We start from the raw sequence: 25284 nt of genomic DNA, 5'->3' as shown, positions 1-25284 counted from the left end.
GTTCATTATCGCCACCTAACGGTGTGGAGTATGCCTCGAATTTTGTTATAATGTCGCCCACTATTTTTTTTTAAAAATAAAATAAAGAACTTGAAATATAGATTTTAAAAGCTTCTTTTCTTTGTTGTTTTTTTTTTCTGCTGTGCTTCTGATGTTGTTAACGGCTGTGTTTGTTGATGCTTGTTGTAGGTGTTGTCTTTCCTTGTGTAAAGCACATTGAGTTGCCTTGTGCATGAAATGTGCTATATAAATAAACTTACCACGCCTTTAAAATCGATTTAAAGCAATTATGTCATAATTGTAATATAGTACGGTAATGAAATCATAAAAAAAGGCGTAGCCAAGGATTTCTAAAGTGGGCGGGGTCGTAGTCCTTGTAGTTTTTCCCGTTCTCTGACTTGAACTCTGACATGTGATGCGCTGTGATTTGATTGGTCAAAAGTTCATAGCTCACATCTTTGCTCCGCCTTCCAGTCCGGATTAAAACTGCCAATGCGCGGTCCAGTCGAGATTTGAACGCAGACACAGACTGAAACGTCTCCACACTGTCTGGCCAGACAAGAACAAGAGAAACCCACGACCAAGAGCAACAGCTAAGGTCAGCCTTTTATTTTTGAAAGTTTGGTTCCACTTTTTTTTTTTTTTTTAAAGGGCCTTTTAACTTTGAGCTGCCATGTTGCTAAATTGACGTCACGTGCCCTTGTAAACTCTGTCTGCGACATAAATGTCTCACTTATGTTTAAATTATTTACACCGTATGAGAAGTTGTGATCGCTAAACCATGTGAAATGACATGTGACAATTGTACTGACTTGACTCGTATAGTGTTCGTCATCTGGGGTAAAGTTCGTCATCCAGAAAGTGGAAGAGAAGTCAGCTGCCGAGCCACTACTACGGTAAAACTACGCCCTCTTTGGGGGACTATTTCACGTGCAAGTCTTTACGTTACCCGAAGGACTAAAACATTTTTATATTAATCTAATTTAAATTTAATGGTAGAGCTTTACAGTTTATAATTGGGGGAAGTAACAAAGAGTATGTTGTTACTGTAGAATTTTTTATTTATTTATTTATTTTTTTATGTATCTGTGCTTGTTTATATTTCTAAAATGGATACCTGTAATTTCTTCTCCATCTATCAACACCAGCGACGTATAGTGACAGTCTGAACAATTAAATTCTCTTCCACTATATAGCAGAAGGTAAACTAAACCTGTTGCCAGCATACAACCGAATAAGAAGTAGCTTATTACCAGTATATCAGCTTTGTATTCAATTTAAAAGTTCTCTCATTTCGATATTTTGTGAGTCACACAATCACTGTGTGGAATGTGAGGGTGGCGACCCCAGGTGGACAACAATAATACTGCACCTCACATTTATTATTATCATTATTATTATTATTATTATTATTATTCTTACATTCATTTATTAATCTGCTAAATAGTTTTTAATCTGATTAATCTATTCAATAATCAGTGGAAATTTTTATTTCATACATATTAAATAGCTGCAGCTGAAAATTGGTTGTGCGCTGTGATGTTTTTCAAATATAAAATGGTTGCCTCAGCTCAATATAACTCAGGAGATGCTGTTCGGTAAGTGCTGTTATAATATTTTTTTTTCTCCTCAATATGACACTACTTTACGACTACAGGTATCTCAATAGTTTCCTGCTGATATGCCAGTTGGCCCATAAATATCAAAGGTCGTTTTAGTGCAAAATTTCTCTTTGCAGTTCATCATTTTAAAATAAGACTGGGGTGGAAAAAAAAACAAACTTCAAGAGTACAAATTAGCTTTAAATTGTGCTCTGTTTGCCTGTAGTATTCTTGTTTCTGTAAGTGATACGTGATAACAGCCTTCTTGTCAAGCAACAGTTTCTCTGGAATTCCTCTCAAGTGAGTTAATCAGGGAGTCGCAGTCGTAAAAAAAAACTTGTGATCATGCCGTGCCTGTTGAAACACGTTGCCCAACCTTGATGTTGCAACAAAATGACATTTTGGAGTCAGAGTGCACTGGCTGATGTCAGCACCAGCAGGGAATTTCACCCTTGACCACATCAATGACACAGGGTGATTGCAATTATGGGGTAATGAGGCAAGTTCCTATCTTACTTTTACAACTGAACCTCCAGTGGTGGCTGCTCAGGGATATCGAAAGCGCTGACCTAGATTTACAACCCAAATTTGAATATTTGTTTCATTTATTGTCATCATTACATTTCTCTTGGTTGCACTGCTTCCGGCACATGTTGGATTTTTTTTTTTTTTTGGACCAATCACATTTCAGCTTCCGTGTTGCCACGTCAATCCAATCTGCTTTCTACTCTGTAATGCTGACCAATATAACTTCAGTTAGATTAGCGGAGGAACTCTTTGTTTAAGGAATTGTAACGATAACTGTGCAACAATATTGTCGTCATGTCACAATATTAATTTAAAAGCGCCACAGTTGTTAACTCATTCACTCGCCGCCATTTTCACATTTCGCAATCCCGGCTGTTTTACTAGATTTTGACTGATTTTGCAAGGCCCACAGAATATTGTGTTCAATTGCTATAAAAGCATGGAACCTATGAAAAGAAAGATTAAAGTCTCTTTTTTTCATCAGGAAAAAAAAAGTATGTTTCTAGCTGTTTCCGTTTTGCAGTAATTAGCATTAGAAGAGAGCTAAGTTTCATCAGTTTTCACAAATCTATTTAAAATTGTAAGTAATTGAGCTTTTTTTTCTAGATGGCCCTGGTCGATCTCCTTTGCTCTGCTGCCACCTGCTGGCCGTTTGTGTAATAAGTACCATTTCTGCAACCGTTCTTTGCAGTTGAGAGGCTGCATCAAAGCCTTCTGTATACTGCAGCATAAAAAAACAAAAAAACGTATAAATACGTCTTTGGGACACTTAAAACATAAAAAACGTATTTACACGTTACTGGGAGCAAATTAGTTAAAAAGGCCACGGTGTAGTCCAATTTTTTGCAGTTCTAGCACCCTCTGGTGGTTACTTTATTAATGCTTTTACCCTAATTTTAATTAGAAATGTTTTGGCCACTTTGGCGGTTATCGCACCCATAAATCAAGTCAACATAAGATGTGGATAAAGTCTGGTGAATCCCTACTGATGGCCAAGTTTCGAAATGCACAGCCCACACACTTTTGTGAACGAGCAATGTGACTCCCGTTTTCAATTTTCTTGTCAGATTATATTCAGGAGTCACAACAATGGCAGACGAGAAGACTAATGAGGTTGGACCTACAGCTAACGGGGAGCCGCAGGTGAGGGTCATCATGACCTAAAAACACAATTTAGAAAGCCTCTGGCGCTGCCATGTTTTTGTTTTTTCCCCCCTCTTCTTTTCCGTAGAATGTTGTTTCTCGCGTAAGCAACTTGCCACTGGTGAGTTCTGCTTGCGGCGCGGTCTGCAACGCTTACACGAGCACCAAAGACAGCGTGCCCATGCTGAAGGGAGTGATGGATGTGGCCGAAAGCGGCGTCCGAACCCTTGGAGCGGCTGCCGCCACGGGATCCAAGCCTCTTTTGAACATTATCGAGCCACAACGTAGGTTCTACGATTCGATAATGGCGCATATCATGTTCCCTAGTTACAAATATATACAAATGTAAATATTTATAGTTAGACTCAGTTAGGTTTCTGAACAAGTCAGATTATGTTGCTGTCATAACTGAGCAACCCTTTGCCATCCAAATGTATGAAATGTTCTACTCATGCAGGGGTGCTGGTGTCATTATTTTTAAATTTTGTGCCACACAAAGCGAAAATGTGATGATATATTCTCTTCACAGTGGCGACAGTGAATGAATACGCCATGAAAGGGCTGGACAAGATGGAGGAGAAGCTGCCGATTCTTCAGCGGCCAGCAGAAAAGGTCCGAAAGATATTTTGCATCAAACATTTTTAACACATTTTGGTCATGATTGCATCAATTAATGGGGTCATAGATTGTGCAAGTGTACCTAATGAAGTGGCTGGTGATTTATTTATTTTTTTTATTTTTTTTAATGTAATGATTTTAAATTATGGTCACAAAATAGTCAAGACAAAATCTATTTTGGGATTCTGATTGCTTTCAAATGGCGTTTTTTGTTTGTTTTGTTTTTTCTCATACAGTGAACAAAATCAATTGAATTCAAACATTGGAAGTAAAATTACATAACATCACACAAGTAAAAAACAAACAAACTATTTAATTGCTGGATGTACAGTGGGACAGTTTAGTTCTTATGGTGGTGATGTAGAAGCAGTAGTTGGAGTAAGTGTGAAAAAGAAAATACTGGCTATAAGCATAAGACAAAATAAAAAATTAAAAAAATTAGGCCACACATTCTCATGGCGCACAATCAAAAAAAAAAATACTTGTGCTTACACCAGTTGTAGGACATAACAAAGTACAAATATTTTGTTCTACTACAAAAATAGTTCATTCTATTTGAACCCGCCCGTGAATAGTGAAAAATAAGTAATTTTTGCCCCCTTAAAAAGTTTATAATTGCCAATATTAAATAGCATAAGCTTTCAATATACCACAAACTATATTCCAAAACGCTTGAATATTTTATCGACACTCATCTTACATTACTCTCATAAATAAATGGCTTGCATGTTGTTTAGAAAACAATCCAGCAGAAGTGTCTGAATATTATTGCCTTTGCAATCCATTAAAAATAAGAATTGGCAAGCAATAACAAAACCTCACTCGTCATTTGTTAGCTTTTGCAAAAAGACAGCAGAGTAAAAAACTTAAGCTCAACATAACAGCATACTTTTGTGACACCAATAACTACTTTTCTATTGTCCAGGGATTTGTGGCATCTTCGAGCATCAGCAAACTTTCATACACACACGACAATTTCCAACCGCCATCTTCCAGGTGGTGTCCGACACGCTGGGAATGGTGTGCCAGTCGGTGACGGGTGCCAAAGACGCCGTGGTTGGGGTCGTGATGGGCGGCGTGGAGAAGACCCGGGCGGCCGTCAGCGGGGGCATCAGCACGGTGATGGGCACCAGCGTGGGCCAGATGGTCAGCAACGGCATGGGCCTGGCACTCGCCCGCTCCGAGGACTGGGTGGAGCACAACCTGCCGCTCACCGAGCGGGAGCTGGGTAGGAACGGGTCTGCGGAAGCATGGCGGCGTATTACTACTTTTTCCATCATCTCCTTAAGACATTCACTGCCAGCCCAGCAAAAATGCATTATTTGACGTCTTTTTCCGTCAATGGCAGTCAATGACTTAAGATGAGATGTAACCAAAATTGATGGATTTTTAAGCAACATTTGCCTTAAAAAATGGAAAAAAGGAGGCTGCAATATAATCACAAAATATATTGGCACATTGTGTTTAACACATTCACTGCCAGCCCAGCAGAAATGCATTATTTGATGTCTTTTTCCGTCAATGGCAGTCAATGACTTAAGATGAGATGTAACCAAAATTGATGGATTTTTAAGCAACATTTCCCTTAAAAAAAAAATGGAAAAAAGGAGGCTGCAATATAATCACAAAATATATTGGCACATTGTGTTTAACACATTCACTGCCAGCCCAGAAAAAAATGCATTATTTGACGTCTTTTTCCGTCAATGGCAGTCAATGAGTTAAATCTTGTTCCTCAGCTGCAGTGGCTGAACCTGCCGCCGAGCAGGGGGCCGTCTCGTCGGCCAGTCCCAGCTACTTTGTGCGTCTGGGCAACCTGTCTGCCAAAGTGCGGGAGCGAGCCCTCCAGCAATCCCTGGTGCGCGCGCGGCGGGCCAGAGACGCCACGCACGCCGCGGTGGCCCAGATGACCAGCACCCTGGACCTGCTGGAGACCGCCCGCACCAGTATGGCTTTGGGGAGTAACCAAATAGGGGGCGCCATTGAGCAGCTGCAACAGCGCTGGGCTGAGTGGAGCCAGAGGCAACCGGGAGGGGGGCAAGCTGAATCTGGTGGGAGCCAGGATGAGGCGGAGGTCAGTGCCTTGTTATTTAGTTTTTTATTTATAATACGTCTATTTACTGGGTCATGTTCTATGAAGGACCTAAAATGCAAAAATAAAAAAGAAATGGATAATTAACTCATTCACTCCCAGCCAGGATTTTGACTGATTTTGCAACGTCCACAGAATATTGTGTTCTGTTGCTATCAAAACATAGAACCTACCAAAAGGAAAGATTAGATTCCCTTCTTTCATCAGGAAAAAAAAAAAGGATATTTCTATCTGTTTCCATTTTGTAGCAATTAGCATTAGGATATAGCTAAGTTTCCTCATTATTCACAAGTCTGTTTAGAATTGTGGGGAAAGAGCTTCTTTCATCATGGCCCTGGTTGATCGCTTATACTGTGCTGCCACCTGCTGACTGTTTTTGTAATTACAACCATTGTTTCATCCGTTCTCTGAAGTTGAGATGCTGCATTAAAGCCTTTTGTATGCTCATCTAGCATTAAAAAAATAAATACATTTATTTATATTTTATATCTTATTTAATTTTTGAATTGTATTTTTATATTTGTTTTTATTTTCACTTTTATTCAATTATTTATTTAACTCATTTCCCAAAAACGTATAAATATGTCTTTGGGACACCTAAAACATTTAAAATAGAACGTATTTATACGTTTTTGGGACCAAATGAGTTGAATAAATAATTGAATAAACTTGAAAATAAAATAAGATATAAAAATATAATTCAAAAATAAATAAATAAATAAAAACAAATCATAAATAAGAGTAAAAATAAAAAAACAAGATTCAAAAGACAAATGTCTAAATAAATATAAAAATATATATGTACACTTAAATATCAATTAATTAAAAGCGGTCTGCTCGCACATTTACCGTACTTATTTCATGCTGGACGCTGTCGGCACAAAATCTTATTCAAATGAGGGGGCGGACCCTGCTGTTGCAAACTGCCTTTCAATGGTCGAGTGAGCAGGTCGGCGAACAAGGAAGCCTCGCCGGCTTGCATGGAGAACTCCAGCAATGGACGACTTATCTTGTCCACTGTCACAACTTGCGATCGGTCCAACCCAAGATACGCTTAGGACCGCCCCCTCATTTCAATAACTGCTGACAGCGTGTCTGCAGCATGAAATAAATAAATATGTGTGCAGTGTTTTTTGTTTGTTTTTTTTATTTTACTTTTCATTTATTTTTAATTTTGATGGTTTTGGTCCTCCACAATGTTCCACACCCACCAATCAATAAAATCCCCATCATAAACAGAGGTTCGCTATGTCTCGGTTGTCATTTGTCGCCCACAGCGGCTGGAGTGGCGCGTGCTCTCCATGGCGCGAGGCCTGAGCGAGCAGCTGCGTTCGGCGAGCGCCAACGTGGTGTCGAGCGCTCAGGGTCTGCCGGGAGCCGTGCAGGAGCAGCTGACCAGAGCGAGACGCTCGGCCGACGAGCTGCAAGCCTCTCTGTTGGACACCAGCACCCTCACGCCCGTCCTCCTGGAGAGGAGCCGTCACCACTTGACCCAAGTGTGAATTTCCCCCACGGCATGTGTTTTTGGGACAGATTTGTTGGCGGCACGTGTTTAAATGTGTTGTTTTTGTAGGTTCAGCAGTCTCTAGATGGCGTCACAGAGTACTTACTCAACAACACGCCACTCAACTGGCTGGTGGGACCCTTTGCGCCCATGATCACGGAGAGGATGGCGGGAGACCCGCAAACGGCCGAGTCGCTCCAGCAAACGTCGAATGCTTCTTAGTCATGTTTTTGCATTTTCAATAATTGTATTGCATAGTATTAGATGTGTTCCTACTGTCAACAGTGAAAAATATGAGTAATTGACACCCTCTAAAATGTTTAGATTGTCTTATATTGGGAGTTTCAACTCTTTGGACCAAGCGCTGCTGTGAATAGCCAAAATCCACAAGTAGGCCTAATTGGCAAACACCAAAATAAGTTATAATTGCCTATAGATGGCATCAAAGCGTGTTTTCTATTCAACAAAGCTCAGGCCTGACTAAATGAAGCTCTTTTGCTCATCTCAACATAGTTCCTTGGCCTCAAGATGCCAAAGCAATTATTATATATGAGTCAATATCACCAGAAGTTGCCTTTGAGAATTCACATTCACACTAAAAAGTTTTTTGTTGTTGTTTTGTTTTTATATCAATTGAACATGATAATTGTACTGTTATGATTTCCACTTTGTTTAAATAATAGATTATAGTAACTGCAATCAACGAACATGCAAACAGACAAATGGGAACTTGCTGACTGGTGTTAAGAAGACAGGGTGGACATTGCTTGCGAATGTTACAATATAATGACTACATGGTGGACCTTGAGTTAACTTGAAAGTTGTTTACAGCCTCTTTTTGAAGAAAAACAAAAATGTTGGTCCCAACGACATTGAAATAAACAATCCTATGACAGGGTCGGGTGGACAGCAATTTCAGGGACTTTTTTTTTTTTTTTTTTTTTTTGATAATTATGCACTGTAGTTCATCCAGTGAATACAAAATGGTAAAAAAAAATAAGAAAACGCGTTTTCAGACGCTTGACATTGTACTGTATGTGCAAATGTTTGACCACTTGTAATAAGACCTCAAGAGTTTCTAATTCTTCCATTTGAATGATACCCAAAGGCACATAAAATGATATTGACCCAGACCTGGCTTTGAATAGGTGGGGGTTCACTGTGGCCCCCAACACTGCCATTAATGTTTGCTATGCCTTGAATTTAGTTAATCATAAAAGACTTGTGGCCTTAGAATATTACGTCAGTGCACTTTACTATTGAAAAGCATAATTGTGTGCCTTAAAATTTCAAGTGCCCTTGTTAGTTTGCATACGCACACTTTGTAACCATTGGTTTTATGCTGTTTTTAATTGCAGTATTATGTGGATGATGTGAATAAAGGCCGGTTAAGGAGTTGGATTGTTCGGTGGTTTACTTTTTGTGTTGCTGGGGGATGACGTCATGCTGGTTGTTTCCAATGTCGGGAGCTCGCGCACTAGCGTAGGAGGCCGCTCGGCGCACAACTTCTCCCGACAAAAATTCAACCCCAAGGTCGTCGACAGCCGCCGGTACCGTGACGCCCAGGTACCCGTCGTCCCGCTCGACCCGCCCAAGAAAGTCCTCGTTCGGCGTGAATGTTCGTTTGCTTGATGGAAACCGCAGACCTTGATGATGTCTGGCCGCTTACGTTAGCATCCGTGCTAACGCTAGTCGGCGGCTAACACGGCTTTTGTTCGATTTTCGACACAAGAGGAATTTACGGATGAGATTGTTTTTTCTCACTGTCTACATTTATCCGCCGTAAGATTCCGCCGAGTGACATATAAGATTAAAAATGAGTTTTGTTTTGTTTTTTTTTGTTCCGAGAGGCTTGTTTGCTTTGTGCTACGGTCCCCACTTCTCGTCAATTGTTTCCTGCTGCCGACTAAACTCAATGCGCTCATTCACACTGGCTCAGCTTTAAAAGCACTTTATTTTAAACCTTTTTTTTGTACCTTGAAGACATTTTAGGACGCTGGTGAACATGTTCATTTGTATGTGTTCCTTTTGTTGTTTCTGAGCGCCCAAAAGCGACACCGTAAACCGTTTTCTCCAACTTGCTCGATTTGTACGTTTTTAATAGAATTGACAGCGAACTAAAAATATCTTGTGTGGCTTTTACTTGAACGAAACACACTATGATATGTAAAATGTTTTATTTTAACTCACTTTATGATTCATAGTCACAGCTAGCATCGAACACGTAATGAAAAGTAACCCCTGGTTGACTTCAAATAAGTGCAAAAGCTTGAATTTTTGAGGCGAACCCAGTTTTACTTGAAGAAAAACAAGCGATAGCATCAATATTAAGCATTTCCTTTTCGAACGTTAAACTTGCTGTTTTGTCGACACTGTTACTAGCTAACGTTAACCCCCCCCGTTGAGTTCTAATAAGTTCACAAACTTTGGCTTTAGGCAAATCCTGTTTTACTTCAAGAAAAACACTATATTACCATTTCCTTGAACACACACACCCACTTGTCGATTCATCAGGTTGTGCTACTTGGTTCATGTTTGAATGAACAATAACCTGGGTAGAGTTAAAAAAAAAAAAAAAACTAGCTGAAGGCTAACATAACTAGATAAATATATCAGGAATATTTAGCTATGATGTTATATGGCCCCAGCTTGTTTGTTAGAAAGGGCACCCCGCTCACTGAATTAGAGTCGTTTTACGTTATGTTTAATTCACGGCCCTTTATTCGTTTAAATAAGACGGCTTGTGCTTTGTCGCGAGGAAACGACGTGTCCATTTTCGCAGGCCGGTTGGAGTTTTGTCTCTGCTTAAAATAAAACAGCCCGACTAAAAAAAAAAATGAACAACTCGTTGCGTGTTGGTGACGTCACTCGGCAACTTGGAGGTGAAGTCTGCTCATTTTTGTTGTCTCGCTTCAAGTGTACTGTACGATAAAGCGCGGGGCCCGGATGACACAGAGAACGAGGTAAAGTGCGAACGTGCGGAAAGCGCCAACTAGACTTAACGCGTCACTTTGTATCCCGCTGCACACAATTGGTAATACATGCGTGCCATCATGCAATGGGTGGAAGGGTGCATGACAATTAGCAATGCAGACTTTACCTTTGCGTATACATTGGCAAACTTGCAATTTCTCGCTATGTAAATAGTGCCCAAGTGGAGTGTTTCACTCTATAAAGACCCCCAAACACACCCCCACTCAAGCGTTTTTTCAGTTGCGCAAAGTTAAGTTGTGGCGCGTATGAAGTGGACTTTGGAGTTGTTTGTATTTAACAACTCCAAAGCCCAGTCGACTCATTCCGTTACTCAGCGTGGATCACCTTGACTTAACTCTTGCAACCCCCCCCCCTCTCCCCAAACTCCAGGAAAATCCACTCCCATCCCCCCTCACCCTCTCTGTTGGAGCATGGCTCAGGAGACCAATCAGACCCAGGTGCCAATGCTTTGCACGATGGGATGCGGTTTCTACGGTAACCCCCGCACCAACGGCATGTGCTCGGTCTGTTACAAGGAACACCTACAGAGACAACAGGGAGGGGGGAGATCCAGTCCCCCGGGGGAGAAAGGTAGGAAGAGCAAAGCTACATTTGTAATAAATCAATAATGTTTGCAACAATTAACACATTCACTGCCATAGACGATTTTAGACGTCAAAGATTATTTTTTCCCTGGACTGGCAGTGAATGAGTTAAGCGGAACGAGATCATTTTCCAGCGGTTGGAATTCACTGTATCGGATGGCATTAGCGTAAAAGAGCATCACGTGATGTGAAATTGAGACTTTTTTTTTTTCTGTGCCCCGCGCAGCTGCAACGTCGCCGTCAGGGATGCCGGGGCCTGCCGATGTGGTTCCAGAGAGCACAGCCCCCGCGCCCGTCACAGAGGCGGCAGGGCGGACTTCGCCCGACGAAGCAACATGCAGGTGGGGATGGCCTGTGCATTCATCGCTCAGATTCTCAGAGCCTCTTTGGCGCCGCTCCAATGAATAATTGAATGACTAAAATAATTTGGTGGCAAAAAAAAAAAAAGTCACCGAACAAGGAGACGGTTAACCTCGCATTCACTGACACCCATGTCACTCACCATGTCAAACACCGCCTTTTAAAGTGTAAAAAAAAAATAAAAATATGCACTCAAAGGTGCTACAGTAGAGCATGGATGGCAACGTGCTTTTTGGTTTATTTTATTGGTCTTTGCGCGGCCATATCTCTCGAACCCTACGCCCGACCGGGGACATAAGGGCATCCGCGGATTCGTCTCGACGAGACCATTCTAACGGCGTCTGTCCCGTCCCTCCACGACATTCAATTCTGGAGATAGAAAATATATACCGTGCTGTATAACAAGTACATTCAAAACAAAACATACTTTTAATGGAATAAAATGACTGTAAATGGAAAAAAAAAAAAGATGAATGAAAAAGCAATCATAATAAACTAAAAATCATACCAAAACGAAAAAACATAATAAATAAAAATATAAATACTGTGCTATATACTGTAATAAGTAAATAAAAGAAAACATACTTTTAATGGAAAAAAATGAATGTAAATAAAAAAAAAACATGATGAATGAAAAAGCATTTATAATAAACTAAAAAACATAAATGAAAATATATATATACTTTGCTGTATGCTGTAATAAGTAAATTAAAAAAAACATACTCTTAATGGAAAAAGTGAATCTAAATGGAAAAAAGAAAATAAATGAAAAAACATTTATAATGAAGTAAAAATCATACCAAAACTTAATAAATGGAAAAAAATATCGATAATTAACGGGATTATTATTATTTTTTTAATTAATGGGGCTTTCCATTATTGCAGGTCGTTTTTGGAATGGAACACTGCATAATTATAATACAAAATTGTGTGCAAAATCACTCTAACAGTTAAACATGGCTACCAAATATACTAGTGACTATTTTCAAGAAAAAAAATCATGAAGTTAAGACCAAACACGTTTTGTTTTTGTTTTTCTGGAATAAAAAGTTGAAATTTTAAATTTGTATTTTTTCCAAAAACATCAAATTATTTTGTCAGGATAAAAAGTCACCATCTTACAAGAATATTCTTTTTTTTCCCCCAAGATAAAGCCATAACATTGTGCTATTAAAGTCAAAGTATAACGAGGGAAACAAATGATTCATTTAAAAGTCATAATCGGATGTATGGATGGCACATTTCACCATACGAATGTAACACTTGTGTGCAATCTTCCGTCGCTGTAGTGTCAGTCCTGGCTCTGCCAGTCCAGTAACTCAACAGATGACGGCCATGAGCATCTCCCAGGACTCGGGAGCCGTCGACTCGGATCGAGCGGAGGCTGATGATGCCGAAGAAGAGGAATCGTCCAGCACCTCAGGTACGAATCCACGAGCCTAAAGCGGAGTGTACGCACGACCCGTTTGTAACGTCTCGACCAACTGTAGAATGTGAGTAATCTCATAATGTCACGAAAACAACGGTTAATAGGAAAGTAGTAATTGGTTAGTTTTCCAGTCTATTTTGTCCCAAGCACTTCAGTCAACAAACAAACTGAGACTCACAGAAACGAGACAAGATGGCTCTTGACGGCTATAAAGTTGAAATTGTTTTGCATTCGACTCCTTGAATTTGCACTTTGACCGCCCCCCCCCCCCCCCGCGACTTTCACAAAGAAATGACAATCGGCTCCTTGTGTCTCGACAGAGCCAGCGGGAGAAGCTGCACAGACCTCTGATGGCGAGCAGACTCCTGATAAAAACAAGAAAAAGAACCGCTGCTTTTCTTGCCGGAAGAAAGTTGGCCTCACTGGTAAGACTGCGCTTGATTTTGCATGGTTTTTTTTTGTGTGTTTTTTTTGTTTTTTTTTTCTCCTCACGCCTTACCTTATATGGTTCGGGCTGGGTTTTAAAAAAATCGATGAATCAATAACAAATCTCTTAAAAATAAATAATAATTATAAAATAAAAAAGGAATCAATAACGAATCAATTTCCCGACCCTGAGCGATTCACAGAGTGGATTTTTTTTTTTTTCTACCTCATTTGAAGTCATGTCTTCGTTTATCAACTGTGGCTGTCTCTCTTATATTATTGTGATTTTTTTTTTTATTCTCCACACATTTTTGCCACCTAACAGCTCCCACATAATACTTACAATTTACACTGTTCAAATTTCAACTAGCTTCAAAAATTCACGCCTCCCGTGATGGTTTATATCGTCTTGATTCCACATTACTTCCAATATTTGCACAATTTTAAATGTCTAATATCAACTTTTCCCCATTCATTTTCAATGAGACAGACATTGAGCTTTCGAAGTATCACTTTCCACCCCCACTTCCGTACATATAACCTATCATCATTAGCGGGTGTCTGATACTGCTCGGTGGCACAGTTGGTAAAGTGCATTGCCCAGTAAACCATAATTTATCTTCTCCGTTTCAAACATAAAATACACCCGAATGTTGACCTCCAAATCTTCTGCTTCCTGTGCCGCAAGGTTTCGACTGCCGCTGCGGCAACCTGTTCTGTGCCATCCACCGTTACTCCGACAAACATGACTGTCCCTACGATTACCGGAGCGCTGCCGCTGCCCGCATACGCAAGGAGAACCCCATCGTGGTGGCCGAGAAAATCCAGAAGTTATGAAGACTCGAGTGCGACCACGACGACGACGACGACGACGATGACGCCTCTTGACAATTGGCAACAACAACAACGGTGACACCCGATATCACGGCTTCATTCGTTCATGGTGATCTTAAGCCGGGGGGGGGGGGGGGAAGGGGGGGAGGGGCAACGCACTCGCAGCCGCTGTCCAGACACTTTTCCCTTACTAGCATCTCCACTAGTGACTGAGTGTTTTTCTGTATGATTGTGTTTGTATGTGAGAGTGTGAGTGTGGGAGAAGAGCAGCAGGGGCTCGGACATGCTGTGGGGAGGCGTTTAAAATTCCTTGTCGTTCAGGGGGTATGTTTTTTTTTCTTTTTCTTTTTTTTTTTCTTTAATTTCCCATCCCTGTGAAGAAAGAAGAACGGATCATGAGGTCATTTCCACACCAACGGGGAGATCAGCGAGACCTTTTTCGAAGGGCTTCAGATTCTATTCTCCGCCAGTAAAAATGATGTCAACCGTCAAATTGGCCCCCCCACCCCCAACTTTCTCAATCGCCACATTTTTGGACTTTCTCAGCATTTTTCCAGCAATGTCTCTCTTTGATATATTGACTTATATAGGGTGCATGAACAGTTATCTGAACGGGAGAGCAGGTGTAACTTGACTTAACCGAGTGATTGAATATGTTTTTTTTTTTTTTTTTTTTTTTTTTTCTGTTTTAATGAACGTATGACTTCAGAAGATCTATATTAATATATTGTAGTTAGCTTGTGTGATTGCATTCTATTTATTTTTTTGATCATTTGGTGGGTCCGCTGGAGGATTTGGCAGCATGGGTCGGCAAATCGCGGCAGATTTGCATTTTTTTTTTTTTTTTAAACAAATTCCATTTTGATTATACAGTATAACCATTGCAGTAGGAGGGGGAAACCATACGTACATAAGCTCTGACTAGTGAAGCCGTTTGAGTTGCGCGAAAAGGTCATTCGGGGACAGAAGCACAAGCGAAAACGCCTTTGAGCCTCTTTCACACAAAATTATCCTTGACTCACGTCTATCTAATAGATGATTATTTTCTCTGTTGTCTGCACATACGACGTACATAGTTGCGTTCACTCAATTTCAATATTTGGCTTCCAGGGCAAACAACTTTTGAGATGAACTTGATTTGACCGTTTGATTGCATGTCCCGCTGTTCAATTTTCCACTTATAGTTGTGCGACTAGTTGTTCTTTAACACATTCATTGCCAGACCAGAAAAAAAAAAAAATGCATCATTTGACGTCTTTTTCCGTCAATGGCAGTGAATGAGTTAACAAGGAGCTGAATGGTCAAAATTTACAACGGGTGATTGAGCCATGAAAAATGTTCAAGGACGTCAAATTCTCTGCTTGTCCATGATTCTGCTGCCAGGCACAAACCTGCTCGTCCGTGGATATTTTTCACCTGTTGTGAATTTAGCTGTTTTGGATTCTTGCTGGAGAAACAGCCAGTCGTGCAAAAAAAAAAAAAAAGTATTAAAACATACAATAATATATTGGCCAGGTGGCACAAAATTGTAAGATTCTAATGTCATATTTACATAAAGTGAAGTAAAAGAAATGGGTACATTTTTACAAACATTTAGCACATAACTCAACTGGGCTGCAACTATCAATTATTTTAATAATTGATTAATTTCAGTTATTTTTTGTATTAATAGATGAATCAGATTTAACCCCCCACCCCCAAAAATAAAAAATAAATTATGTGCATTACTTAATTCAAAAACAATTTTATTTTATTTTTTTAAATCTTTTCAGTGCAGTGTGAAAGAGGCTAAAGAAGCGTGTGGCGCACCTGCTCAGTTTTGTTCAGCATCTGGGGTCATTTTCAGTTTTTTTTTTTTGTTTTTTTTTATTCTTAAAGGCGCGGCGTGTTGCTTTCAAATGGCCTTTTGTTAATTTTATTTTATTGTATTTTATATATTTTTTTGTGAACAACTGAGTGAAGCTCCTTGTCGCTCCAAGCACCAGCAGACCACTGACACGTGCTGAATGAAAACTGACCCGGCTTGCAAAAAAAAATTGCTACAAATAGGCTACTCACAAAAATGCTAGCGATAGTAGGCGTTCGGGTGAAATTCAAACACACGATAATCTTTTTGGGTTAATGTGGCTAAAACGGCAATCATTGACCTACTTTTCACTGATGTGGTTGCGAGGTACTTTTTACTAGCAAGCCTGTTCGTGCGCAAGCTAGCCAGCTAGCGTAACTTCGTAGCAAAATATTACAGCCATGAGAGGATATAAACAAAAACGGATATTTTTGTCTCTTCAGCTTCTTAATGGAGACCAGAAAGTTGTGCAAAAATGAATGACGCATTGGACAAGTTGCTACTTTGAAAAGTCTAAAAGGTCCATTTTAAGATCACGAGATAAATAGTGCATTTTCGGTTCATCTGGAGATTTCACCCGAAATCCTAATATGCCAAAGTTTTTGTTTTTTTTGTGAATAGTGTCTACGTGTGTGCTTGTACAACCAAGTGGACGCCCCCCCCCCCCCCCCCCCCCCCCCCCCCCCCCCAGCTGCTTCTTGAAAGATATAATCATAATGATCATATGCATGTGTGCTGCCTAACATACACGTTACAGTTTTTGTAGCCAGTTCCAATGAGCCACATAGCGGTAGCACAATGCATGGCTGCAAACTGCAGGTCCAATTTAACAAATGTTTTAACCCCTAATGTAAATATGATATGGCTGCTGCCGGATAGAAAAAAAAAAGTGTGAGGGTTAATGGAATAGTGCATTTAAGGACTTTGCGTAATTATCCGACCACTCTTCTACAGTACAACGAATGATCTCCTGCAGGCCACGTGCATTCATCGTATGACATACTATCCTCCATCTTGTATTCCGTTTGTAGCATAGTGATGTTGCTGCTGTTTGAAAAGATGGTCAAGAGGGCTTTTTTGTTCCTACACTAACATTTGAGGGACCAGCTCAATGTGCTGTTGTTGGATGATTGGCCTTTTATCATAAATCCGAGCAAAGTGTCAGGTTGAGAACATTCGGATTCCTTTTGGGGCCCCTTCCAAGTTACGATTTATTTTGTGGTGGATCTTTACCCCTTTACCCCCTTTTTTATCTTCGCCCCCTCTTTTTTTTTTTAAATTTTTTTCCTCTCAAATAAAGAGTTAATTGAATGTAAACCAACACAATTTATATACATTATACATTCTAAAGCTTTGAATTGACTGTTTAAGCAGGGAATGCAAGCTTAAAGTGAGTGACTGTTAGCCCTAATAATCTTAATACCCTTACTTTTTGTTTAATAGTTTTTAAAAAAAAATTCTGTCTTTGTCTTTAATCATCACGCAGCTGGTGTAATTTGGCGATAAGAGAACGAGAGACCTGAAGATAATTTCATTTATTTTGTCCGAAGGAAAAAGAACTGAACTAATGGACATGAATGGAAATTGTGTGTTCCCAGAGTGCTAGTTGTTTTTGTCCCTTTTTTTTGGCACTCCAAGCCAGAGCGCCTTCCTCCTCCCCTCCAGAAATACCACCAGATATCTTTTCATTTTGTTTTTTTCTTTTCCAGATTTAGGATTGTATGACATGTTCAAGTACAAAAAAACAATAAAATCACAAAGTTTATTTTAAATGAGTTGTTCTTGTTTTTATTGATGTAGAAAAAGGTAAAAAAAAAATAAAAAATAGAACTTTAATGACTCTTAAAAGACGAAGGTGTTGGCCTTGTTGGAGTCGGAGTATTTTGGGTCAACTTCCGGTTTAAATTTATGTCTTAAAATTCCGTTAATATATTAAATTGTAATCATATTCATCTAATTTAGAAAAGTTATAAACATGTGTAAGACAAAACTTTGAACTTTTTAAATTGTTTCAGTGAGCGTAATGAAATTAACATACAATTTGAAAATGTACGAATTTTTATTTTCATCATTATATAAAAAATATTTGACATGTTTTTAAATTGGCCCTCCTCTCTCTTTTATTTTATTTTTTATTTAATTAATACGAATTCGTCACGCAGCCTGCTCGGTAGGTTTCCCTTAAATGTCCCGTGAAAAATGTTGGACGTCACATCCGGTAGCTGTCATTTCCGGATGCGGCGAACTTGGCAAAACACAATACGAACGATTATGGATTAAAAAGACAAATTCCGAGACAAGAGGAGACGCAGCTGTTACATGGACATTAACCAAGATACAATGACAAGCTTTGGAGACCGCATTCCAATCTCTTTTTGCTTTCGTTTGTCTCCGTAGGAACATTGTTGTTTGCTTGTTTTAAACCGGTTTACCGTCGTCTCCTTGCTACTTAGCGCTGAGCCCGGGTTAGCATTAGCTGGCACGAGGACAACAAATCAGCATTATCTGGGCTCCATTGTGACGTCATTGGCACACAGGATCCGAAACACATTCATCCATTTTCGCTGCTTTATTTATTACAACCTTGTGACATTTCTGCTTGAATTCCGGATATACCTTTTTGTTCATTTATCTATTGACAAAATGGATGAGAGCAGTAGGACTTGAGTCCCAAGTTATGCGGTGAATAATTATTTCCACGTCATTGAACGGAATTCAGGAAGGAGACCTTTTTTTTTCAGCAATATCGTTTGAAAATTAGCTCATGCAAAGAGACTCCAATAAACAGGTAAGTTCACAACTCTATTTAAGGTTTTATTTACACGGATTTCTTCTTACTTTTAATCCCCACATTTCATTCAAATTCTTCGTTTCGTGACAGTGGTGGGAAACAACTCGGCCCGACAGATAACATGTCTGACAATCGCTCTCCTTAAAATCGGCCAAAATCGGTCGTTTTTTTTTTTTTTTTTTTTTTTTTTTTTTTTTTTTTTAAAAGGATTTATATTTTACTGATTTGATTATTTTTACACATTGGCAAATTACAGCATGCAACAAAGATAATGACATTCAATCCTAAAAAGCCCAATTTTGGCTGGTTTTCTCTCTACTGGAAAGGTCAAGAAATACTAAAAGCGTCAAGGGGGCAAAAAGTATTTTTTTTTTTTTTTTTTACATAATTCACCTGATTTAACAGTGATTGGAATTTTATTCCGCCAAATATTGAAATTGGAATCGGCCTTAAAAAAAATTAAAAAAAAAATAAAATACATAGTATGCAGTAGCAAGATTTTATTTTTTATTTTTTGGTGCAAAACAAGAAAATGTTTAAACGTAAAAAAAAAAAAATGAAGACATTATTTGAAACAATATAATTATGCAAGCTCCTTTTGGATGAAACGAAATATATTAAATTATTATTTTTTTATTTAAAAAAGGTGCAAATGTGTAAGTTTAAACGACTCAAAAATGAGTATTAATAATCATTTTTTTTTTATGATTATGCTGATTTTGTAATTTTGGGTTGTAATAATTGAAATTGTAATTGAATTTTGATTAATTGCACCCCCCTAGCTAGACTTTATTTTTTCCAACACATTTCATTCACAAAACACCTCGTGTTTGTAGTCAGAAAAATATATGTACTCAAGAAAAAATCTATTGAGAGTAATTGTTTGTATTTATTGATTATATCCCATATAATTTTTTTGTTTGTTTGTTTTTGTTTTTTTGCTTTTGTTGTTTCCACCATGTCAAGGTCATTTTAGTCCAGATTGCTCTTGCTTTGCTTTCGAATGTGAAGAATGCGGCGGCTCAGTTCAAGGGCAAATCTATTCTCATGGGATCCGCCCTCCCCAAATCCTGAACTTTTTTTTTTTTTTTTTTGGAACGATAACTTTTGCCGCCTCTCGTTTCAGTGAAGGATGAACGGCCTGTCTGTCAGCGAACTGTGCGGCCTCTTCTGCTGCCCGCCGTGCCCCAGCCGGATCGCCGCCAAGCTGGCCTTCCTGCCGCCGGAGCCCACGTACGCCTTCATCCGCGATCCGGAAGCCGGCTCGGACTCGGGCGCGCCCGAGTCGGGCGGGGGGACGTCGAGCCTGCGCGCTCGCGCCTCGCCGCCGACGCCCTCGCCGGAGACGAGATGGAGGCTCCACCTGACGGAGCGCGCCGAGTTCCAGTACTCGCAGCGCGAGCTGGACACGGTGGAGGTCTCGTTTGCGCAATCCAGCCGAGGGAACAAAATCGGCTGCATGTACATCCGCTGCGTTCCCAATTCCAGGTGCGTTCAACCAAATCTTGTTTTACAACCGGTTTTCACAACCCTTATTGAACCATTTTTATCAGGCTTTATATGATTAGGAGCCCGATCAATAAGTTAAAAAAAAAAAAAAAAAATGTGATCAGTAGATCTTTTCAAATTATTTAAACAACTTCTTTTTTTTTTTTTTTAAATACTGTACAGTTGAAACATGCAACTCGCAGGGATTTGGTACCGGCCCACAAATAGTCCAAATTTGCATGTGATTGATCGTATCTAATCAATGACTTCATTTATTGATCAGCAAATGATGACATGACAACCGATCACCGATTTTTACATCAAATGCGCATTATCAGCCAATCCGATCCAGCTGATCAGATCAGTGTAAAGCCTCATTTTCTTTATTTATTATTATTATTATTATTTTTTTAAATTTGATTCAATGGATCGATATTAATAAGTCTTCAGCCAAAAAAATCCGATATTTGTCGATATTTTATTTCTTTATTTTCCCTGTTTGTTGTAAGTAAAAAAAATGAGAAACATGCTATAAAATGAGAATTAAAAAAATATATATAGAAAATTGATCAATAAAATAGAGAAGAGATATGACAAAAACATTCAAATAAAAATGTAAAAAAAAATATATAATCGAGCTAGAAAATGTGTAACAATTATAAACTTACTGAAAATAAAATAATGTACTGGTAATGCTGCTAAAATAAAAAAATAAAAATAAACAAGAATACTAAAGTTATTTTTAAAAAACTTACAAAATGTATAAAATAAAAAATTAATATTAAGTAATATTTAGTGCAGAAAAATTTAATTAATGCAACACAATAACACGAACAACTTTTAGTATAGGTCAACTAGAAAATTATTACAATTTGTATTATGGCACTAAATAATTATGTATTATAGAATTATTAGTATTATGGTACTAAATAAATTATTTTTAGAAATCTTAGAAAATTTAATAAAATAAAAAATGAATGTAAAGTCATACTTATTAAATTATAGTATATATAATGTAATATATTTATAATAAATATTATTAAAAATTAGAATTGATGCAAAACAAAATGCAACAAAATATCACAAGAAACTCGAACTTTAGGTCAACTGAAAAATTATTGCAATTTGTATGATGGTACTAAAGAATTATAAAATGTATTATATAATTATCAGTATTATGGTACTAAATAAATTATCAGAAATCTTGGAAAATGAATAAACTAAAAAAAATGCATATAAAGTAATATTTATTGCAAAAAAAAAAAAATAGAATTAATGCAAAACAAAATTTAATGCAACAAAATAACACAAGAAACTCAAACTTTAGTATAGGTCAACTAGACATTTATTACAATAAATTTTTATTATAAATATAGTTATATAAGTGTAGTCCACATTGAAAACCCCTTTCGACCTTCAATGAAACTAGCATCAACGTTGCAGCAATGTCAACCAAATTCTTTACATTCTGTTTATTAGTGTATGTTTTCACAAAGTGCAATCTTGCAGGCTGCTATTTTATTAAAAAAAAAGAAAAAAAGATAAAATGCAATTTAAATCACTTGTTTTCCATTTTCTGCTATTCAAACAAAGTTGAAATCAATTGAAAAGGAACCGATCTCGTGTCACAGCAAAATGAGCCCAAACTGGGCTTGGCGGTTTCCGTTTTTGGTTGAGTGTTTTTTTTTTGTTTTTTTTGTTTTTTGCGCGCAGGTTCACGGTGCTGTTCTCGCACGGCAACGCGGTGGACCTGGGCCAGATGAGCAGCTTCTACTTGGGCCTGGGCACGCGCATCAACTGCAACGTCTTCTCCTACGACTACTCGGGCTACGGCGTCAGCGGCGGCAAGCCCACCGAGAAGGACCTCTACGCCGACATCGACGCCGCCTGGCACGCGCTCCGCACCAGGTCGCTCGCCTTCGTTCGCCCCCAGTGGACACGCCCCTATCCAAATGGATTTTTTTTTTTTTTGCCATAGGAAAACCAAGAAAAATCATTTGACAACTTTGTCACCACCCATTTGTGTTCTAGGAGGCTTTTCCAGACATTTTTATTTGTATTTTTTGGTCCCTCAGGTACGGCGTGAGCCCCGAGAGCATCATCCTGTACGGCCAGAGCATCGGCACGGTTCCCACCGTGGACCTGGCGTCCCGCTACGAGTGCGCCGCCGTGGTCCTGCACTCGCCGCTCACGTCGGGCATGCGGGTGGCCTTCCCCGACACCAAGAAGACGTACTGCTTCGACGCCTTCCCCAAGTCAGTCGCGCTCGCTCCAACAGTTTGCAAATACTTGCTGGACGAAGCCATTTTTGGCAAATGCTACGGAGAAGGTTGTGGATTTTTGTCCCGTTTTTGGCCTCGTTCAGCTCTTTAAATATTACAGTAATATAGTTTTAGAATTAGGTTGTGTACTATAATATTATGTTTTTAAAATAAGAATACAAATAAATAAATAAAACGATTAAGAATAAATTTTAAAAAATACTTAAAACAAATTCAAAATAATACAAAAACATACAAAATATAAAAACTAAAAATAAATACATTAAAAAATACAAAATATAAAAATAAAAAAATAAAAATTAATAACAAAATAAAATTAGAAAATACATATAAATATATATCAAATAAATTAAATAATTCAAAAATAAAAATTCAAAAATACAAAAATATACAAATTAAAAAAATAAATTAAAAAAGTAAAAATGAATAAAAATAAAGTTTAAAATATATTAAAATAGTACAAAATATAAAAAAATTAAAATAACTACAAAATATAAAAATAATTAAAAAATATAGAATTAAAAACAAAAAACTAAAAATGAATAACAAAATAAAATTAAAAAATACATGTAAATATAAAAATAAAATGAATTAAAATAAATACAAAATATAAATTAACAAAAAACTAAAAATGAATAACAAAGTAAAATAAAAAATACAAAATATAAACATTAAAATAAAAATAAATGAACACAATTAATTAAAAAATACGAAACATTAAAATAAAAAAATAAAAATGAGTAAATAAAATAAAATGGTAAATGGACTGCTTTTTATATAGCGCTTTAACTACACCATTAAAAAAAAAAAAAAACACGACATAAAAATTACCAATAAATACAAAAAAATTCAAGCATGAAATCCTGAAAGTGTTGTGTTGTGTTCCGGCAGCATCGAGAAAGTGTCCAAGATCACGTCCCCCGTGCTGGTGATCCACGGCACCGAGGACGAGGTGATCGACTTCTCGCACGGCCTGACGCTGTTCGAGCTCTGCCCCAAGGCCGTGGAACCGCTGTGGGTGGAGGGGGCGGGGCACAACGACATCGAACTCTACTCGCAGTACCTGGAGCGCCTGCGACGCTTCATCGGGCACGAGCTGGCCTGAGGACGCCGGACGGCTGCGGCAAAAAAAGGGACTACGCCACTCGGGAACCCACTTACGAGCTGTCAATTTAGTTTGTGTTTTTGCCAGACAGTCCGACAAAATGATCACGCATGCAAGGAGCTGCTCTTAATTGCACATATCCAACACACGGATAATACACTGCATTCAGTAATGACACGTTTAGTTTTTTTTTTGTTTTTTTTTTACTACATATTTACGCTGCTTAAAAAAAATGAATCAAGATCATTAGTGAGTTTAATTAAGTCACCTCAATCGAGAAAATTTACTCGTAAGTCAAGGTACCACTGTCTACAATTTTTTTATTTAAAGGGATTTTAATGAATAAAAACTGTTTTTAAAAAGTTGCTTTGTTTAGTAAAATGAAGAATCTGTTCCTTGCTCAGGTGTTCCCATTTTTTGATGATGTCAAGTGTGAGGTCATCTACTTTTAGTGCTTCCTAACCTTTATTGAGCCAAGGCGGTACATTTGATATTCGTAAACTCTCAATAGCGTGAAACCAGACAAAAAAAAAAATAATAATGACACAAAAAGTATGAATGATAAAATGATGATGATCTCATAAATGTCCTGAAAGTGATTTGCTTTTTATGAATGGCAGGTTGATTGTATCTTCTGCCATCTAGTGGAAGAGCATTGAAATGTCGTGCCTGCCACTATACATACGTCACGAGGCACAGATTGATGAACGTTTGTTTAGTGTTGTGACTAAATGATCATTTTCAGACAATTTCCCACGGTCACGTGGTGGTTGGGAATCGCCGGTCTACCTCGAAGCCTGCTTTGTGTTTTCTTCTTTGTCCGATGACCATCAAACCAAAAATGTTTTCAGTCCGTTGGATTTAATTTCCGAATGTGTATGAAAAGACCACATTTGTCCATATGAAGCACTCGGGAAGCTTTGAATTATGTTTGATTTGTATGTTGTTGTTTTTTCTTAAATCGGTGCTAACCACTCTTGGGACTTTAGCTATCTTTCAGGCTTTCATGATGTATGAACCAAAGTTGTGTTCTTCACTAACCGACTCACATGACAAAGATGATTCTTTTGGTTTGGCTCCTGGACTTTCATTCTATCGTGGCTGCTTTCCAACATGAAGGAAGAACGTTTAATAAATCAACAAATGAAGATTCGCTTGCTCCAATCTGATCCTTTTTTTTCCCCTCAATGACACTACAAAAAGGGAACTAACTTTCTTACTGGCTTCCTCTCATTCCAAAATTGACATATATATATATATATATATATATATATATATATATACATATTAAAGGGTCTAATCAGGGCCTGTTGTAAGGACAACGTGAGGAGATGTTGACAGATGGATGTTAAGCTGCATTACACACGACAGAAACAAGCTGGTGTGGCATTCTGCAATCCTTTTAGGGATTAATTTTAGAGCCACGTATTTTCTTATTGTACGAACATCCACCATTTTTTCCCCTCTAATAATACGGTTATCTTTGTAGTTTTTTGTTGATTAAATGCCCACTGGATTTAGCCATATATAGGAGGGTGCAAAAATAGGTATAGCTAAGCCTTATGTACTGCATTCACTTGAAGAAGTGTATTGAGAACAATTATTAATATATGTATTTTATTATTAATAATGTATTTGTTTTTCCCTTGTTTAAGCACC

General features: G+C 38.2%; 3 protein-coding genes across 6 annotated transcripts; all 3 read left to right on the top strand.

The window, feature by feature from the left end:
- Nucleotides 1-467: 467 nt before the first annotated feature.
- On the top strand, nucleotides 468-8883 carry plin3 (perilipin 3). 2 transcript variants are annotated; one of them, XM_077533785.1, is made up of 9 exons: nucleotides 468-598; nucleotides 826-896; nucleotides 3197-3272; nucleotides 3361-3556; nucleotides 3802-3884; nucleotides 4887-5118; nucleotides 5630-5964; nucleotides 7260-7478; nucleotides 7556-8883. In XM_077533785.1, exons 3-9 carry the CDS (start codon nucleotides 3219-3221, stop codon nucleotides 7706-7708), a joined length of 1272 nt encoding a protein of 423 aa, XP_077389911.1. In that variant the 5' UTR covers nucleotides 468-598; nucleotides 826-896; nucleotides 3197-3218; the 3' UTR covers nucleotides 7709-8883. The 2 variants fall into 2 exon arrangements, with proteins under 2 accessions (XP_077389911.1, XP_077389912.1); XM_077533786.1 differs by lacking the exon at nucleotides 826-896 and having other exon boundaries at nucleotides 474-598.
- A 20-nt stretch (nucleotides 8884-8903) lies between these two features.
- LOC144026784 (AN1-type zinc finger protein 5) lies at nucleotides 8904-14957 on the top strand. 3 transcript variants are annotated; one of them, XM_077533781.1, is made up of 6 exons: nucleotides 8904-9052; nucleotides 10850-11050; nucleotides 11291-11405; nucleotides 12714-12847; nucleotides 13174-13278; nucleotides 13968-14957. In XM_077533781.1, exons 2-6 carry the CDS (start codon nucleotides 10891-10893, stop codon nucleotides 14114-14116), a joined length of 663 nt encoding a protein of 220 aa, XP_077389907.1. In that variant the 5' UTR covers nucleotides 8904-9052; nucleotides 10850-10890; the 3' UTR covers nucleotides 14117-14957. The 3 variants fall into 3 exon arrangements, with proteins under 3 accessions (XP_077389907.1, XP_077389909.1, XP_077389908.1); XM_077533783.1 differs by lacking the exon at nucleotides 8904-9052 and adding an exon at nucleotides 9082-9268; XM_077533782.1 differs by lacking the exon at nucleotides 8904-9052 and adding an exon at nucleotides 10180-10449.
- Nucleotides 14958-18172: 3215 nt separating this feature from the next.
- Nucleotides 18173-24773, top strand: abhd17ab (abhydrolase domain containing 17A, depalmitoylase b). Its single transcript, XM_077534972.1, has 5 exons — nucleotides 18173-18747; nucleotides 19877-20238; nucleotides 21952-22146; nucleotides 22314-22493; nucleotides 23412-24773. The coding sequence occupies exons 2-5, from the start codon at nucleotides 19883-19885 to the stop codon at nucleotides 23623-23625; spliced, it is 945 nt and encodes a 314-aa protein (XP_077391098.1). The 5' UTR covers nucleotides 18173-18747; nucleotides 19877-19882; the 3' UTR covers nucleotides 23626-24773.
- The last annotated feature ends 511 nt before the right edge of the window (nucleotides 24774-25284 follow it).

The sequence above is a fragment of the Festucalex cinctus genome, chromosome 10 (genome assembly GCF_051991245.1).
Source record: "Festucalex cinctus isolate MCC-2025b chromosome 10, RoL_Fcin_1.0, whole genome shotgun sequence".
NCBI lineage: Eukaryota > Metazoa > Chordata > Actinopteri > Syngnathiformes > Syngnathidae > Festucalex > Festucalex cinctus.
This window is presented reverse-complemented; position numbering and strand designations above follow the sequence as displayed.

What these genes read in the sequence shown, in the direction of transcription:
- plin3 (XM_077533785.1), top strand. Translation starts at nt 3,219, where the DNA reads ATGGCAGACGAGAAGACTAATGAGGTTGGACCTACAGCTAACGGGGAG. An exon ending in CAGCTAACGGGGAGCCGCAG is followed by an intron (nt 3,273 to 3,360) that starts GTGAGGGTCATC and finishes TCTTTTCCGTAG; the next exon opens with AATGTTGTTTCTCGCGTAAG. An exon ending in GAACATTATCGAGCCACAAC is followed by an intron (nt 3,557 to 3,801) that starts GTAGGTTCTACG and finishes TTCTCTTCACAG; the next exon opens with TGGCGACAGTGAATGAATAC.
- LOC144026784 (XM_077533781.1), top strand. Translation starts at nt 10,891, where the DNA reads ATGGCTCAGGAGACCAATCAGACCCAGGTGCCAATGCTTTGCACGATG. An exon ending in CCCGACGAAGCAACATGCAG is followed by an intron (nt 11,406 to 12,713) that starts GTGGGGATGGCC and finishes CCGTCGCTGTAG; the next exon opens with TGTCAGTCCTGGCTCTGCCA. An exon ending in GGAATCGTCCAGCACCTCAG is followed by an intron (nt 12,848 to 13,173) that starts GTACGAATCCAC and finishes GTGTCTCGACAG; the next exon opens with AGCCAGCGGGAGAAGCTGCA.
- abhd17ab (XM_077534972.1), top strand. Translation starts at nt 19,883, where the DNA reads ATGAACGGCCTGTCTGTCAGCGAACTGTGCGGCCTCTTCTGCTGCCCG. An exon ending in CGCTGCGTTCCCAATTCCAG is followed by an intron (nt 20,239 to 21,951) that starts GTGCGTTCAACC and finishes TTTTGCGCGCAG; the next exon opens with GTTCACGGTGCTGTTCTCGC. An exon ending in TGGCACGCGCTCCGCACCAG is followed by an intron (nt 22,147 to 22,313) that starts GTCGCTCGCCTT and finishes TTGGTCCCTCAG; the next exon opens with GTACGGCGTGAGCCCCGAGA.